The sequence below is a fragment of the Ursus americanus genome, chromosome 22, assembly GCF_024610735.1.
Source record: "Ursus americanus isolate L20-20 chromosome 22, mUrsAme1.1.p, whole genome shotgun sequence".
Classification (NCBI taxonomy): Eukaryota; Metazoa; Chordata; class Mammalia; order Carnivora; family Ursidae; genus Ursus; species Ursus americanus.
Window position 1 is genome coordinate 28,816,833 of NC_142148.1, and position 16,722 is coordinate 28,833,554.

Sequence of the window (16,722 nt, forward strand, 5' to 3'; positions counted from 1 at the left end):
AGGGCAGCTGCCTAAGCAGCTAAGCTGTGGGTACCCACATGCCAGAATTTTTCCCACTTCTAAGTCTGAGCAAATCCCATTCATCAGACAGCCACCTGAAAGGTTTCTAAGACTTACTGATATATATACATTTTGGGGGTAGAAAATTCATAAGTACAAAAGGGTATTCAAACCAAGCTTCTTCCTCCCTCCTCTGGCACCCTGAGTCCTAGTTCTCTTCCCCAGAGGCAACCACTGACAACCAGACTTTGGGTATGCTTTCTCAGATAGTCTATGCATATGCAAGTATTCAAGAATATAGAGAATCACATTTTCTTAAGAGCTTCTCCCACACAAAACTTCTATCCTCAAGGTCTCCACATATGACCTAGTTGTGGTAACAGCACAGACTGAGGAATTGAAATGGAGAATATGTCAGCATTTTGTTTATTCTATTTTAAAATATTTAAAAATTTCTCTTCGGCAGCTTTAACATTAAGACGGGCCATCCTCAGCCACAGTGTCAGGGAAGGCTCCTAATGAAGGTGACACTGGTTGTGCCTGTGCACTCAGTCCCATTTAGAAAGGTCACTCTGGAGGCTGCAGGGGAAGCCCCGAGGATGAGCCTGGTAAGCCTAATACCAGAACTCCATGTCCTACGGCTGCACCAGGGCCTGACTGGGGCCTCTGGAAACGGAGTGAGGCCAGGTCAGAAGGCCAGGCCCAGAATGTGGCATAGTGGGGGAAGAAAAGCGGAGTTCTAGAGGGCTCAGCACGTTCCAGAGGTGGCAAACTCGGGAGCTGGATCCTGCAAGAGGCCCCTGAGATTTCCAGGAGTAGAAGACAAGAATGGCTGTGATGGATCTTGCAGTGAGGAGTCAGCAAAAGCTGAGTGAAGACCTATAAAGGCCCTAGGACTCTGTTTAGTATCTTCTTGGGCAAAAGAAACTGGAGAATCAGACTAGTGTAAATGTGGCAACCTAAGTGGTGTGCACCAGGGTCACAAGCATAGGCCTGGCCTATTTGGGAAAAGGCTGGGGTCTGGATCTCTGATGGACACCTTGCCCAAAGTCCTGTCTGCCTCACAAGTATCATGTAGATAAACCCTGGGGGGTTGGGATTCTAGGTCAGGAATTGGACACAGAAAAGGGGCTTTGCTTTATAGGGAAAAAAAGCAAAAGGATTATCCTCAGCATTCCTTAGGCCAGCTATGCAAACCACCACCTGCCAAGAGGAAATGCCATCTGCGAGGCAGGTACAGCAGTTATCTGGAGCACAGGGCGAAGAGGCCACTGTGGGCGGTTTCATCTTGCTTGGGCCAGGAGCTTCCTTCTGTTCTGTATCAAATGGATACCCACATTTGGCCATGGTCTTACCAGTCTGGGCTGTGAGTAAGTGGACAGCCTGGTCTGCCCATTCCCCAGAATGGAGAAACACCTCTGAGGTCTGACTGTCCCAGTCTGGGCTAAAGGCTTCCAGAAGCCCAGGAGAAAGCAAAGTTTGTTTTATCTACCTATAGATACTTCCAAATGCAGGACATGGTAGCAAAATGTCTTTGTTCTTCTCTCAAATCAGCATTATACTGAATATTGTTTGCTATTTAAGGGCTGAGATTATTTCCTTATCCTTGGACTTCTGTAACACACATCATCTTGAGGCTGCGATATAGTCCCTTTCTCATTGTAAAACAATCCTTTGTTGTAAAAGCAATGAATCAGGGAGCCTGACTCAGGAACAGGAGCAAAGGGAGGCAATATGCTCCCTCGGGACATGAAGTGTTTGTCTATTGGTGGCAGATCCCACCGCCAAGCTAGCCACCAAATCTCTGAGGATAAAACAAATACTTGCGTTTTATTTCCTCCCTCCCTGGACAGCCCAAACCCGTGGTGAGCCAGGTCAGACCAGTTCATAGGGTCCTTTGGGCCCAGATGCAAGGGGGAAGATAATTACTAAGACACTGTCACTCTACAAGTCTTCTGGAGTTCAGAAACAGCATCTAAGGCCTCAAGGTCATCTGCCCACATCTGATCACATCTCTGTTTTTATACATTCACAGAATCTGACACAAGTTGCCTTTGAACACTGAGTAAGGAAGCAGTGTTAATGAAATTTGTCTATCAAGTGCCAGAGAGAATCCAGTCTGTCTTGGCCTAAAAGGGCTTTCCTCCTGTAATGCTGGCCCAGGTTTATGCGCAATGAAGATAGAGCACCTCCCCAAGGCTCTCAGGCAGGACAGTCTGACCATCGGTGCTTTGTGTGCAAAAAAACAAAGGGGCACAGAGGGAGAAAGTGCCAAGGAGCCAAGGCACATTAGGGTGACAATAATCATGTGGTGGACAGGGGATGACGATAGCCTATACCCTTGGCTTTGACCATGACTTACAAACATATATCCAAGGACCAGAAGTGATCCTTGGTTATCTCCTGGACCTATGTTTTTGCCTATGCTTTCTATCTCAAAGACAGGTTCCGCCAACCTTCCCAACCTCCCAACCTTGAAACTTAGAGCAGTTCATATTAGATACCTCTTTCTCCAAATCATGCCCCACATCTAGTCTGTCACCACATTCTACGGATCCAACCTCCATAAAATCTCCTTCATCTATCTGGATTGGGTACTGTGGGTGGACCCAGCCACCTCTATTCCACTCTGCTTCTGGGATGCAGTGCCTGGAACGCAACAAAGGTCTCTGAAAGCTGGACTTGAGACTCCCTGGCATGGCAGTCCAATGCACACATTCTTCCCTCCAGTGACCCGGCTCCTGCCCTACACAGCACCCAGCTCAGCTGTTTCCCAAGACAGTAGCTCTGCTATGCTCAGTTGTCTCTGCTCCCTGCGGACTGGCAATGGGGTCAGCAGGGTATAAATGTGCTGGGGACACTAAGTTATTTTCTTCTGTCTGATTTCTTCTTGCTGGGCTGTCTTAGGAAGCTCAGACCCCAGGTCTTCTGACAACAATGAGCATTTTATCACCACTGCAGGAAATTCAGAATTTATTCTGGGTCTCCAGGCACCACAGTTAATATGACTAAAAAGTGCTGCTTCCAGGGTTGCCAGATGGGAGGACAATGCGAGGCTGAATGTAACCTACACGATGGGTGGATTTTTCTAATGCTACCAAGGAGGTGTGGAAAATTCCAGTATATGGGAGGGGATTAAGGGAGAAGGTCCTACTGGGCCATACTATGCACTCATGGGACAGGAAAAGTGCATCAAGATCTTGTTGATACAGAGGCTAGGAATACCTAATACCTTTTCAGTCCATTGATATTAGTTGGAAGGCCAGGGCAGACTTAAGCCCTGCTCAGGAGAGCTATTGTCATGGCAGCTTATCATCTTAAGAGGCAAACTCAGGAAGAAATCTGCCTAGCAAATATGATAAAATAAAAAGATGACAAAGGTTTCCCTGGACCAATTTATTTTGTTTTAGATTTTAGAGTGGGAGGAAGGAGCATGACGAAAAGTCTGTTGCATCTAAACAGAATTTGAAAGGCATGGAAAAACAGGAAGTAAAACATACTGCTTACCTTGTGAACACTGATCAAGACATTTAGGAAAGAGAAATCTAGAGGGGGAAAAAAGAGAGAAATATTTAAAAACCATTAATGTCAGAATTGTTATTTATTATTTCCCACAAAGATGTGACTATTCAAGCTGACTTATTCAATAGGGCAAGTGGTAGGCAGTACTAAGCATCAAGAATCGGTTTTCATAGCTTTGAACCAAAGCTCTCTAAGTCAGGAACCCCACAGAAGTAGTCCTTATGTGGCCAACTCTTGATGGAATGTTGAAGAGGGGATACTACTGAAGAGGGGATACAGGTCTAGTCTCTAGATTACAAGAAATAGAAAAGAAAGCAGGTTGGTTGGTTGGTTGGTTGGTTTGTTTTTGACAACAGACTGTCCTGATTGTAAAGGGGAAATTTCAAGAGAAAATGAGAAGAATTACATTCCCCTAACTCTGCCAGGGGTCTTCAGTACTAAAGTTGCCATGCTTCCCTTTATGTGCATGCTAGAATCCCAGTTCCCCTTTAGCCCCATTCTGAGCTCTATCGGTGAACGAATAGCAGGAAACTGATTGGATCACAGATGAAGCAGGTGAGAGTGACTGATTCAAAGTGTGAGTCAGTTAACCAACTCAGAGAAAAACTCAGACTCTCAAGGGCTTTTAAACTCCTTTTTTTTTTTTTTAATATTTTATTTATTTGACAGAGAGAGAGTCAGCCAGCGAGAGAGGGAACACAAGCAGGGGGAGTGGGAGAGGAAGAAGCAGGCTCACAGCAGAGGAGCCTGATGTGGGGCTCGATCCCGTAACGCCAGGATCACGCCCTGAGCCGAAGGCAGACGCCCAACCGCTGTGCCACCCAGGCGCCCCAAGGGCTTTTAAACTCCTAAAACATCACAGTACCCTTCTCAGGGAAGATAGCTAACACTACTAATGAGAAGAACTGCCTTTTATCAAGTTCTTCCTCTGGGCCGAGTACCATGCAAGCAGTTCACATGTATGGTCTTGTTCTGTCCTCATATCTACTCTATGTGTTAGGTACTTACAAGCTAAGAAGAGTGGGTGGGTTTACGATAGCTAAGCAGTCTTTACCCAAGGCCTCACACAAAGCCAGGAAGTGGGAGGGCTTACATAGGGCCCCAGGTCTGTTTCGCACCATAGAGCTCCCATGTTTTCTTTCCCTACAAATGAGAAGCTTGCTGAAGCCACACTTCTGATTGTTGCTGGTTTAGGTGCAGATAGTAATGATGTTCAAATCACCAGGGCGGAATTTCTCTCCTGCAAACTCCTTTGTGGTAGCAAGTTTTCATCCTTCTATTTGCTTTCTGAAACTACCATTTGGATCCAAATTTGGTAGATAAGTGAGCTGGGTGAATACCACTTTGGACTGTTGATGCAGTTCTCTTGCCTGACTCCCTCATAGTTTCTGAGGAATTCCAAGGAGGAACCCCCATGTGCTCTGAGCAAGATCAAGAGCCCTGGAATGGGGAAGAGACATCCATCCAACACTAGAGTCTCCCAAGAACAGAACTCACTGACTTCACTGCACTCTGTCTGAATGGCCTGACACATAGCAAATACATTTTAGAAAGCCTCTGTCCCCATCAAGTGCCTGTGGCTTTTAGAGTACATGCCCTTAAAGGCCCTGCTTGCTTCCTCACAGCAGCCCACAGCAATCACACCAGAGACATCTTAGACAAGATAAGCAAAGTTCTCCCTCAAGGCACCTTATCCAATCACAGTCTGGTTGCTCATGCTTTAAACCTCTGACAGCTACAAAGAAAATATTCAGAACACACAGAATTGCACATATATATGACTCTCTAAAACTGGAATGCAGTTTCTCATATTTTGGCATCTTTGGCATCTCTGTCCTTCAAATTCATGTTGGCTTTCTTTCCTAATCCAACTAGGAGTTATCATTGCTTCTTTATAAGCCTTATAAAATTGCATCAAATCTTTTATTATGGCACTTCTTACCTCAATCATCATTACTTGGGTACATGTCATCGGTGTGGCATTTGGAAAATTATTTAACTTTTCTGAGCATCGGCTCCCTCGTGGTAAAACATGGTAGTAATGCCTACCTTAAAGGGGTATTTTGAAGATCAAGAGGAATAAGTATCACAGTGCAAGATAAATAGCACAAAATAAATGTTGGCTCCCTGCTTTCCTTCTCCACATATCATCCTCCCTACTAAACTGTAGTATTTTTTTAAGAAACGGCAGTATTTTTGAAGAGTACCTGGCACAGGACTCTTAAACAGAGCAGACAAGTTCATTACAATGTATATACAACGTATATACAGGTTACTGACCAGTTCTTCCACTAAGTAACAGAAATGACTGTGATTATAAGCCTCACATAGTATGGTATCCTGCATTTTGTTGTGTGCCAACCAACTACCCGATTTATATAAAATTCTAGTAAATACTGATCCAATCTGCCCCAAAGCATGGGTCTCCACAATTCCTACATGCATATCCTTAAAATTGTGGATACCACATGACTTGTTCCTTGCTGCCCCCTCAATGATTAGAATGGTCCCTGGCACACAGCAGACACAACAGATACTCGATGAATGAAATCCACTAGAATAAAGACACCAGGCAGATCTCATCCTGAATCCAAACTGAGACAACCCTTAAATTAAAGAAGCCACACTAACCCCCACCTCACAGAATGGAAAAAGACACCCTACTATGTTCTGCTCCCACCTGTTTTTTTTTTTTTAACCATGATCTGGAAGCAATGATGTAAATTTTATTTTTGCTAAGGTAGCCACTTTACAAAAAACCCTCAAAAACACTGAATTAAGTTTTAAACACTTGAGTCTCAAAAAAATCTTTTCTTATTATAAAAGCAATATATACCCCACAGCTAACCTCATACTTAATGGTTAAAGACTAGATGCTTTCCTCCTCAGATCAGAAACAAGACAGGCTGTCTGCTCTTGCTACTTCTACTCACTATACTGGAGGTTCTAGTTAGGGGAATTAGGCAAGAAAAACAAACAAAAGCCATCCAGATTGGAAAGAAAAAAATAAAGCTGTCTCTACGTACTCATGACATGTTTTTGTATGTAGAAAATCCTAAAGAGTACACACAAAACACTAACAGAACTAACAAATGGTTCAGCCAAGGTTGTAGGATGTAAGATCAATATATAAAAATCAATTGCATGTCCATACACTAGCAATGAACAAACCAAAAATGGTATTTAGAGAACAATTCCATTTACAATAACATCACAAAGAACAAAATATGTAGGAATAAATAAAACAAAGGAAGCATAAGACTTGTACACTGAAAACTATAAAACATTGCTGAAAGAAATTTAAGACCTAAATAAATGGAAAGACAAAGCCAGGTTCATGTAAGACTTAATGTTTTTAAGATGGTAATACTTCTCAAACAGATCTATAAATTCGTTGCAATCCCTACCAAAATCTCAGTTGTCTTTTCTTGTAGAAACTGACAAGCTGATCTGTAAATTTACATGGAAATGCAAGGAACTCAGAATAGTCAAAACAACCTTGAAAAAAGAACAAAGTTGAAGGACTCTCACTTCTCAATTTCACAACTTACTACAAAGCTACAATAATCAAAACAATGCGGTACTGGCATAAGGATAGACATGTCTATCACTGGAATATAACTGAAAGCCCAGAAAATAAGCCTTCACATTTATAGTCAATTGGTTTTTGACAAGAGTGCCAAGACAATTCAACGGGGGAAAAAATAAGTCTTTTCAACAAATGGTGCTGGGACAGCTGGATATCAACATGTTGAAATAATGAAGTTGGACCCCTACTTCACGCTGTATGTAAAAATTAACTCAAGATGGAACATAGGTCTAAATATAAGAGCTAAAAACATAAAATGCTTAGAAGAAAACACTGGGATAAATCTTTGTGACCTTGGATTTGGCAATGCTTTCTTAGATATAACACCATAAAAACAAGCAATGAAAGAAAAAGTAAACTGGACTTAATCAAAATCAAAAACTTTTGTGCTTTAGAGGATACCATCTAGAAAGTAAAAAGATAACCCACAGAAGAGAATTTTTGCAAATCAAATATCTTATAAAGGACTTGGATTCAGAATATATGAAGTACTCTTGCAACTCAAAAAGAGACAACCCAGGGACGCATGGCTGGCTCAGTTGGTAGAGCATGTGACACTTGATCTAGGGGTCATGAGTTCAAGCCCCATGTTGGGTATAGAGATTACTTAAAAAAAAGAGAGAGAGACAGCCCAATTTAAAAATGGACAAAGGATTTAACAGACTTTTCTAACGAAAAAAAAAGACATACAAGTGGCAAATAAGCAAAAGAAAAGATGCTGAATATCATTAGTATTAGGGAAATGCAAAGTAAAACCACAAGGAGATACCACTCTACACAATACAGACAGTAAATAGCAAGTATTGGTGAGGATGTGGAGAAACTGGAACCCTCATACACTGTGGTGGGAAAGTAAATGGTGTAGTGGCTTTAGATAACAGTTTGCAGTTCCTCAAAGTTAAAAGTACAGTTACCATATGACCCAGCAATTTTACTCCTAGGTATATACCCAAGAGAACAGAAAACATGACCATATGAAATCTTGTACACAAATGTTTCTAGCAGCATTATTTATAATAGCCCCAAAATGTCCATCAGCTGATGAATGAATAAATAAGATGTGATATAGCCATACAATGGAATATTATTTGGCCATTAAAAGGAATGAAGTTACGCACACATGCTAAAACATGGATGTACCTTGAAAACATTTTGCTAAGTAAAAGAAGCCAGACACAAAAGGCTGCATGTTACATGATTACATTTATATGAAATGTCCAGAATAAGCAAATCCACAGAAAGTAGACTAACAATTGCCAGAGGTTGGGAGGAGGAAGAAATGGGGAGTGACTGAATTGTATACTTTTTTTTTTTTTAGATAGAGCACGAGTGGAGATGGGGGAGGTACAGAGGGAGAGAGAGAGACTCTTAAGCAGGCTTCACACTCAGCGTGGAAACAGATGTGGGGCACATCGTGGGACCTGATCTCACGACCCTGAGATCAAGAGTTGGATACTTAACAGACCAAGCCCCTGAATTGTATACTTTAAATAGCAAATTTTATGGTATGTGAATCATACTTCAATAAAGTTGTTATATTTTTTTAAAAGCAGCCTACATGCATACTACAAAATATCAAATGGTTTCCTCATTATCCTGAACTTGTCTCCAAGGAAGTGGCTATTTCCCAGAAGGAATCACTATTAACAGTTTGGTATGTATCCTCTTAGATAGTTCCTATACACATACAAATAAACATTTAAAAAATACATATTGTTTTGGTAATTTACGTTTCCCACCTCACAAAATATGGTAGACATTGTTATGTGTTAGTACACAGAAAGTCACTTAATTTTTTTAAATGCCTGCATAGTATTCCATTTATGAATATCCCCAAATTTAACCAGTCTAAGTCTTACTAATGAGCATTTGGATTATTTCCAGTCCTTTGATAAAATAAACAGTATTTTTTAAAAAAGATTTTACTTATTTATTTATTTGAGAGAGAGAAGTAGGGGGAAGAGCAGAGAGACAGGGACAAGGAGACTCCATGCTGAGTTCAGAGTTTGACGCAGGCTCGATCTCACAACCCTGAGATCATGACCTGAGCCGAAATCAAGAGTTGCACCCTTAACCGACTGAGACATCCAGACACCCCTAAACACTGGGGTTTTTTTAGTAAAGCTTTTTATTTTTTAAAGTAAACTCTATACCTAATGTGGGCTTGAACTCACAACCCCAAGACAGAGTCACATGCTCTACTGACTGAGCCAGCCAGGCGCCCCGGTATTATAAACGGTGTTGTTTTGAACACTGCAGAGCACATCTGTCATGTTTCAGCCTGCTCAGGACTTCTAAACAACTTTCCTAGGCTTGAACTTAGGAAGTCATCTCTTTTGTAAACAGCACAAAACTACTTTTCCAGTCTTTCTTGTAGTCTGGTGCAGGCATGTGACCTAAGTTCCACCAATCAGATTACTGTAAGACTCCCACTGGAAGTGAGCAAGGTGAGTGAGAGGATGTATGGTAAGCAGACCCCATTTTCTGGTGAAGGAAGTAGCTGAGATATCCCCCTTATCAGGTCAGCCCTAAGAGGTAGAAGCCTTGCTCCTGGCTGCCTAGCCAATACAGCCTGGCCACCCTGGAGACTCTGCAAGCTATAATGTCCTTTAGTAAATCCTTTTCCATTAAAACATACTGGAGTAGGCTCTACTATTTGGAATTAAGAATTCCATCTGAAACAAACTCCTGTATACATATATATCTTTTGAACATTTGTACAAATATAACTATACAAAATTCTAGCAATGGAATGGCCAAATTTGTCTTTAAACAGATTATATCATTTTATATTTCTATCAACACTGTATGAATGTACCTATTTTCCTACACTGTTGTTATGTAATAAACCACCCAAACCTAAAGTGGCTACAAATAACGATGAAGTATTTATTCCTCATGACTCTGTGGATTAGACGGGCAGTTGTTTTGGTTTGGGGCAGCTCAGCTGGGGCTGATGGTCTAAGATGGTCTCACTCACAGCCAACTGGGGTCTCAGCTCAGATGGGAGGAATGGATGACTAGGGCTATCTCTCCACATGATCTCTCATTCTCTATCAGCCTAGCTCAGGCTTCTTTATATGGTGGTCTCAGCTCTCAGAAGCAAGAGAGGGCAAGCCCCAATGTGTAAATGCTTTTTAAGCCTCTGCTTATTTCTTGCTTCTTGATCTCCCATTGACCAAAGCAGGTCACATGCCCAAGCCCAAATTCAGAGTATAAGAAGTAGATTCAACTCTTCAACTCCTGATGGAAGGGGCTGCTTTTGCTGTGGTCATATTTTAAATTTTCCACAGTTGACCATGTAAAAAAAAAAATTTTTTTTTTCAATTTATGGGCTTAACACTTGCCATTTAATTTTTTTTAATGGAATGGGTTTAACTTTATTTAATAACTTTCTATTCTTGATCATGGGTGCCACAATTCTCTTATTCTGTTTCACGTGTACCTCTTGCACATGGAATATAACAGCCCATAGCCCATTGCAGGGACTAATCATTAGTTTTCCAACAGAACATTAGTAAACCACTACAGTAAATTACTTTCTGGAAGAAGTTCAAAGGTAAATTCGGAAATTTCTCATTAATTTCTAAAAAATGAACAAGTCAGTAACTTTGACTTACTGATTTAATACTTTTTTTTTTTTTTTAAAGATTTTTAAAAATGTATTTATGTGACAGAGAGACAGCCAGCGAGAGAGGGAACACAGCAGGGGGAGTGGGAGAGGAAGAAGCAGGCTCCCAGCAGAGGAGCCCGATGTGGGACTCGATCCCGGAACGCCGGGATCACGCCCTGAGCCGAAGGCAGACGCTTAACGACTGCGCTACCCAGGCGCCCCACTGATTTAATACTTTTGATCTCCCAGTATGAAAAAAAGCCCTGAAGAAATTAGTATACTCATAGTCCTAACACCCATGATTTTGTTACTTATATTTTTTATATTCCACGACCCTAATTCATACATGATATTGCCTTCTTTTTTTTTTAAGACTTTATTTATTTGAGAGACAGAGATAGTAAGAGAAAGCATGAGCAGGGAGGAGAGGGAGAAGTAGGCTCCCTGCTGAGCAGGGAGCCTGATGTGGGGCTCGATCTCAGGATCTTGAGATCATGACCTGAGCCGAAGGCCAACGCTTTAACCAACTGAGCCACCCAGGCTCCCCAGATATAGCCTTATTTCTACACTTAAACAGATTATATGCTCATCCTCAGTCCTTTTATATATTTCTCACTTATTTCTTTATTTGAATTCTCTTAAGGACCCTTATTTCTCACATGTTGGCACACCCATTATTCAACGATATTTCATAAGCATTAAACAGAAATGGTTTCTGCACTCACAAAAGCGAAGTCTGTATTCTACACTCCCTCTCTTTTCTCTAATGATCTTCATTTCTTTGTCTATTTTTTCTCTTCATTTTGTTATTTTCTCAAACTTGAGGTTCTCTGACACAGACTTAAGTTTTTGCAGTGTCTATTCTACTTCTCACTGCTTCAATTGAGATTTTCATTGGTATAGTGGTTTTTATTATCATCTGTTTTCTTTCTAGTGCTCTAGCAGTTCATCTTCCATCTGCTTCTGCCAACTAAACTCTTTTGTCCCCCTGATCTTTTCTATTTAACAGCTTTATTGAGGTATAACTTTCATATCATAAAATTCATTCATTTTAAGTATATATAGTTCAATGATTTTTAAAGTAAATTTACAGAATTGTGCAACTATCACCATAATTCAATTTTAGAACATTGCATCACCCCAAGAAGATCCCATTTCCCCAGACCTTCTATATTTCCTCTTTGAGCTCTTCCCACCTACCCTGTTAACTCCTTTTCTCCTTATTTATTTATTTATTTTGACAGTGTAGAAGATCGTTGTCTAGGTTAATTCTTCGAAGTATAACCTCCATCTGTTGTTTGCTTATTACTATCTTTTCCAACCTTTTTAAAATGGTAGTATCTAGTCACACATTAAACCTCCTTCTGCTTTAGTTCATCTTTATTTATTTTATTATTTTAATTTTTTTAAGATTATATTTATTTATTTGACAGAGAGAGAGAGAGCGCGCACGAGAGAGTGCACAAGTAGGGGAAGTGGCAGAGGGAGAGGGAGAAGCAGGCTCCACACCAAACAAGGAGCCTGACGCAGGGACCAATCCCAGCACTCCGGGATTATGACCTGAGCCAAAGGCAGACACTTAACCAACTCAGCCACCAAGGAGCCCCTGTTTTAAAGATTTTATTTTTTTTTATTATTTTTTAAAGATTTTATTTATTTATGTGACAGAGAGACAGCCAGCAAGAGAGGGAACACAGCAGGGGGAGTGGGAGAGGAAGAAGCAGGCTCCCAGCAGAGGAGCCCGATGTGGGACTCGATTCCAGAACGCCAGGATCACGCCCTGAGCCACAGGCAGACGCCCAACGACTGCGCCACCCAAGCGTCCCTAAAGATTTTATTTTTAAGTAATCTCTACACCCAATGTGGGGCTTGGACTCACGACCCTGAGATCAAGAGTCGTATGCTTCTCCAACTGAGCCAGCCAGGCGCCCCTTTAGTTCATCTTTAAATAAAAGCTTGCGGAAAAGAAACACGACTGGTAGGAAGGGTGGCATGTGAGAGTCAATGCGGCAGTCCCAAGTACAGTGGTGATGCTCAGCATTTACTACAATAACTTAACTAAGATAGAAGGAAACAGACCACCTTGGCTTTTTATGGGAGAGCAGAACCTAAGTCACAACTAAAGGGAAGAGAAATGGTGAAGACGTTTCTTGAAATCAGTCAAGGTGGTAAGGGAAGCAACCTCTAATATAATTTATATGAGAAATCTAAAGATATTAACTTGGGCCTCAAACAGGAAGGGAGCTCATTCAGATGAAAGTTGAAGGGTAGATCATTCAGTTCCCAGGAGACACCAGTAATATGGACCAGCCAGAAAGAACACATGATTACAGACCTGGAATACACTCCACTGGGCTAAAGGGACAGGAAGTCGAATAGTTCTGTGAAGGGACAAGGTAGTACTTGGACCTCTCCCCAGTGAGGAGTGCTCTCGGGATGAAACAGGTACTTCTAGATACCACGAGGCAGTGTAAACTGTGAAACCCACTCAAAAAGCAATTTTCAGCTGTGAATAAAGAGTTATAAAACTGATCAGACAATTAATTACTATCTCTTTGAAGAAATTATTCTAAGGAAATTATCTGAAATTTGAAAAATTTATATGGATAAAGACGTTCTCACAGCATTATTTAGAATAGTGAAAAGTTGGAGACAACCTATGTGACTAATAGTGGGGAAACTGCTAAGACAAGCATGTCTATCGACACACGTAATGACTACATAATTAATCAAAATGCAATTACCACTGTGATATTGGAACATATATACATTAACTTACATAATATGTTTCTATATTAATCTAAGAGGAAGGATATAAAATTATATGTATACCATAACTATAAAAAATGCAGATAAAAAAGGCAAGGAATTCACAAAAATGATAATAGTTACACTGAATGAGTGAGATTATGGGTAAATTATTACCCAATTTTCTTTCTTTCTTTTTTTTTTTAAAGATTTATTTATTTTCAGACAGAGAGAGCATGTGCATGTGAGTGTGGCGAGGAACAGAGGGAGAGAATCTTTCAAGCAGACTCCCCACTGAATGCGGAGCCCAAGCAGGGCTGGATCTCATGACCCTGAGATCATGACCTGAGCGAAACCAAGAGGCAGACGCTCAACCGTGTCACCCAGGCACCCCAATTATTACCCAATTTTCACTGTTGCTGTTATATTACTACCAAAGTTAAAAAAAAAAAACCCAAAGTTCACCTATTAGTAGCGAGAATGAATATCATTAACTGAGGTAAGACAGCTTTAAGATGGCCTAACCACAGGGGCATCTGGGTGGCTCAGTCAGCCAACTCCTGATCTCGACTCAGGCTGTGATCTCATGGGTCATGGGATCAAGTCCTACACTGAGCTTCTCACTCAGTGGAGAGTCTGCTCGAGATTGCCTCTCTCCCTCTGTCCCTCCACCTGCTCAGACACACACACACACACACACACACACACACACACACACACACACACTCTCTCTCTCTCTCTCTCTCTCTCTCAAATAAATAAATCTGAAAAAAAAAAAAGTCTTAACCATAGGAAAAATTATCTATGAGATACTCTAAGAACATCTGAAAACAAAGCACCTCTCCTGGAGTAAAGAGGAAAAGAAAAGGCTGTCATGGGCATTCTTTCTTTCTGGGAGAAGCTGTTTCAAGCCCCACTGCCCTAGATGGACAACTTCTCAGTGCACAAAGAAAAGTGGTGAGAAACTTCGGTCTATAGGTGTCTTCTGAGAACCTAGCTCTACTAATCAAGCAACAATTGAGCATTCATTGTATGTAAGGTAGACTAAGGCATTCCAAAAGACAAACACACATAAAGATGTGTCTCCTTCCAGCGGGTGGAAGAAAATCACTTTCTGTACATTTAAGCCCACCACACCCTGTGGGCTGCAGAGGATCTGAAGTATGTACCTGTGCTCCATGTAGCAGCTCAGGGGCTCCACGCACACTGTGATGGCACCAATGGTGAAGGAGGACTTGACATTTGAGTCTGGATGGGTCTGCAGGGCCTGGATGACATCAATAACATCTGTGTATCTGGGAGAAAAAAGAGAAAGATTAGTTTACTGACTGGGGCCACAGAATGCTGAGGGGCTGAGTGAGCAAGGGTGGAAGGAAAACGGCAAGGAGGAGCCTGTGACTGGGTTCCTTGGGGTCACCCCACTTAATGATTTAGAGCCCCTCCCTGCATTCCACAATGTTTCTGCATTCCCAAACCTCATTAGTACTCCTAACTGTGCAAGAGTGAGTGGAAGAATCCCTCACCACTTCTAGGCGTAAAGGGAAGCCTGCAGATGGCCCTGGCGCTCTAAGGGTGGGACTTGGGTGTCCTTAGGCCTGTTTTCCAATCATTCTAGGAGCTCCTGTGTTGGTCTATTTCCTTTCATAGCTTTTTCTCTCCTTCTGCCTCACAGAACATGCAGACAGGAGAGAAACGGGGACCCCTGTAGGTCAGCAGACACATGTCAAACCCCACCTGCATTTATATTTCCTGCTTGGAACTCCCTCCAAACTCCAGACTTCCAGAGCCAATTTAATATTTTCAGTTAGAACTTAACATGTTCATGATTCAATTTCCCATGCCTGTTTCTCCTAAGGTCTTGTCCTTCTCAGCAGAGGGGACTCCATTCTTTTAGCTGCTAAGCCAAAAATTTTGTTTGGAATAAGAAATAGGAAGATCAGTAGAAGAAGGAAGGGAAGAATGAAGGGGGGTAAACAGAAGGGGGAATGAACCATGGGAGACTATGGACTCTGGGAAACAAACTGAGGGCTTCAGAGGGGAGGGGGGGGGATTGGGATAGGCCGGTGATGGGTATTAAGGAGGGCACATATTGCATGGTGCACTGGGTGTTATATGCAAGTAATGAATCATGGAACACTGCATCAAAAACTGGGGATGTACTGTATGGTGACTAATATAACAAAATAAATATTATTAAAAAAAATTTTTGTTTGGAGTCGTCACTGACTCCATTTTTTCTCAATTTTCAAAATATAACCAGAATGAGATTGATGCTCACATTCTCCCACTACTACTGGATCCAAACTGTTATCATCTCTTGCACAGATTACCCCACAGCCTCCTCACTGGCCTCCCTACTTCTGTCCCTGTCCCTGCCCAACTTGTTTTCAACAGAGAAGCCAGAGATCATGCTAATCCCACCATGCTAAGCTTCCATCCCACTCAGCGTCAAAGCTTTTAAAGCCCTTACAACAGCCCCCACAGCTGTCTATGATCTGACTCCCACACCAATAGGAGTTTCTCCTCCTCCTATTCTTTCCTTTACCTGAATCTACCCACTGTGACCCTGAACATGCCAGGCATACTTCCACCCTGGCACTCTCTGTCCCCTCTCCTATGACGCTCTTTTCCTCAAATGTCTGCCAGGCTTGCTCCCTTCAGTTCTCTGCTCAAGTGGCATCTTGAGAGGGGTATCCTCTGACTTCCTACAGCCTATGTGATATAGCAAACCTCCTTCTGCACAACCTGCCCCCGCTCCAATTCTTCCCTACGGCACTGAACATCAGCAACATACACTGTATTTTCTCATTTATTTGTTTATAGTCTGTCTCTTCAACAACATAAAGTGGTTGTTGAATGATGTAACCTGTGGTGCCTAAGCAGGACAGATGAATGACTTGGATGTTCAATCCTGGGTAGGCTCACGGCCACTCCAAGAAGGGGCCTCTGCTCTTTACCTTGTAGAGAACATTTTCCCAACTGACCCAGCCTATCACCAAAAGGTCAGTTCCTATGGAGGGAAGGCAAATCTGAAGGCAGCCTTGATGATCATATGGACCTGGGCCCTTGGGAAGCCAGTGGTGGTGGCTGGAGCGGATAGGTACAGCTTGCCTGAGCCACTTCCCGAGTTCCTACAAATAACTCATCTACAAAAACGGCACTTGGCTTTATCCTGGACTACAATATTCCCACCCCCCCACCCCCAGGTCTGCCTCAGTCCTGACCAACTAGCAGTGCTTCAATCAAGAAC

The 16,722-nt window shown here is 42.0% G+C and overlaps 1 protein-coding gene across 3 annotated transcripts in view; it reads right to left on the reverse strand.

Moving 5' to 3' along the window:
• DNAAF9 (dynein axonemal assembly factor 9) overlaps positions 1-16,722 on the reverse strand; it is a 125,338-nt gene that overhangs the window by 17,124 nt on the left and 91,492 nt on the right. For all 3 annotated transcript variants that reach the window (XM_087853722.1, XM_087853721.1, XM_045808224.2), the window contains 2 exons: positions 14,642-14,767; positions 3,508-3,545 (listed from right to left, as the gene is read on the reverse strand). In XM_087853722.1, the coding sequence (XP_087709848.1) occupies positions 3,508-3,545; positions 14,642-14,767 (164 nt within the window). The remainder of the gene's footprint in view (positions 1-3,507; positions 3,546-14,641; positions 14,768-16,722) is intronic.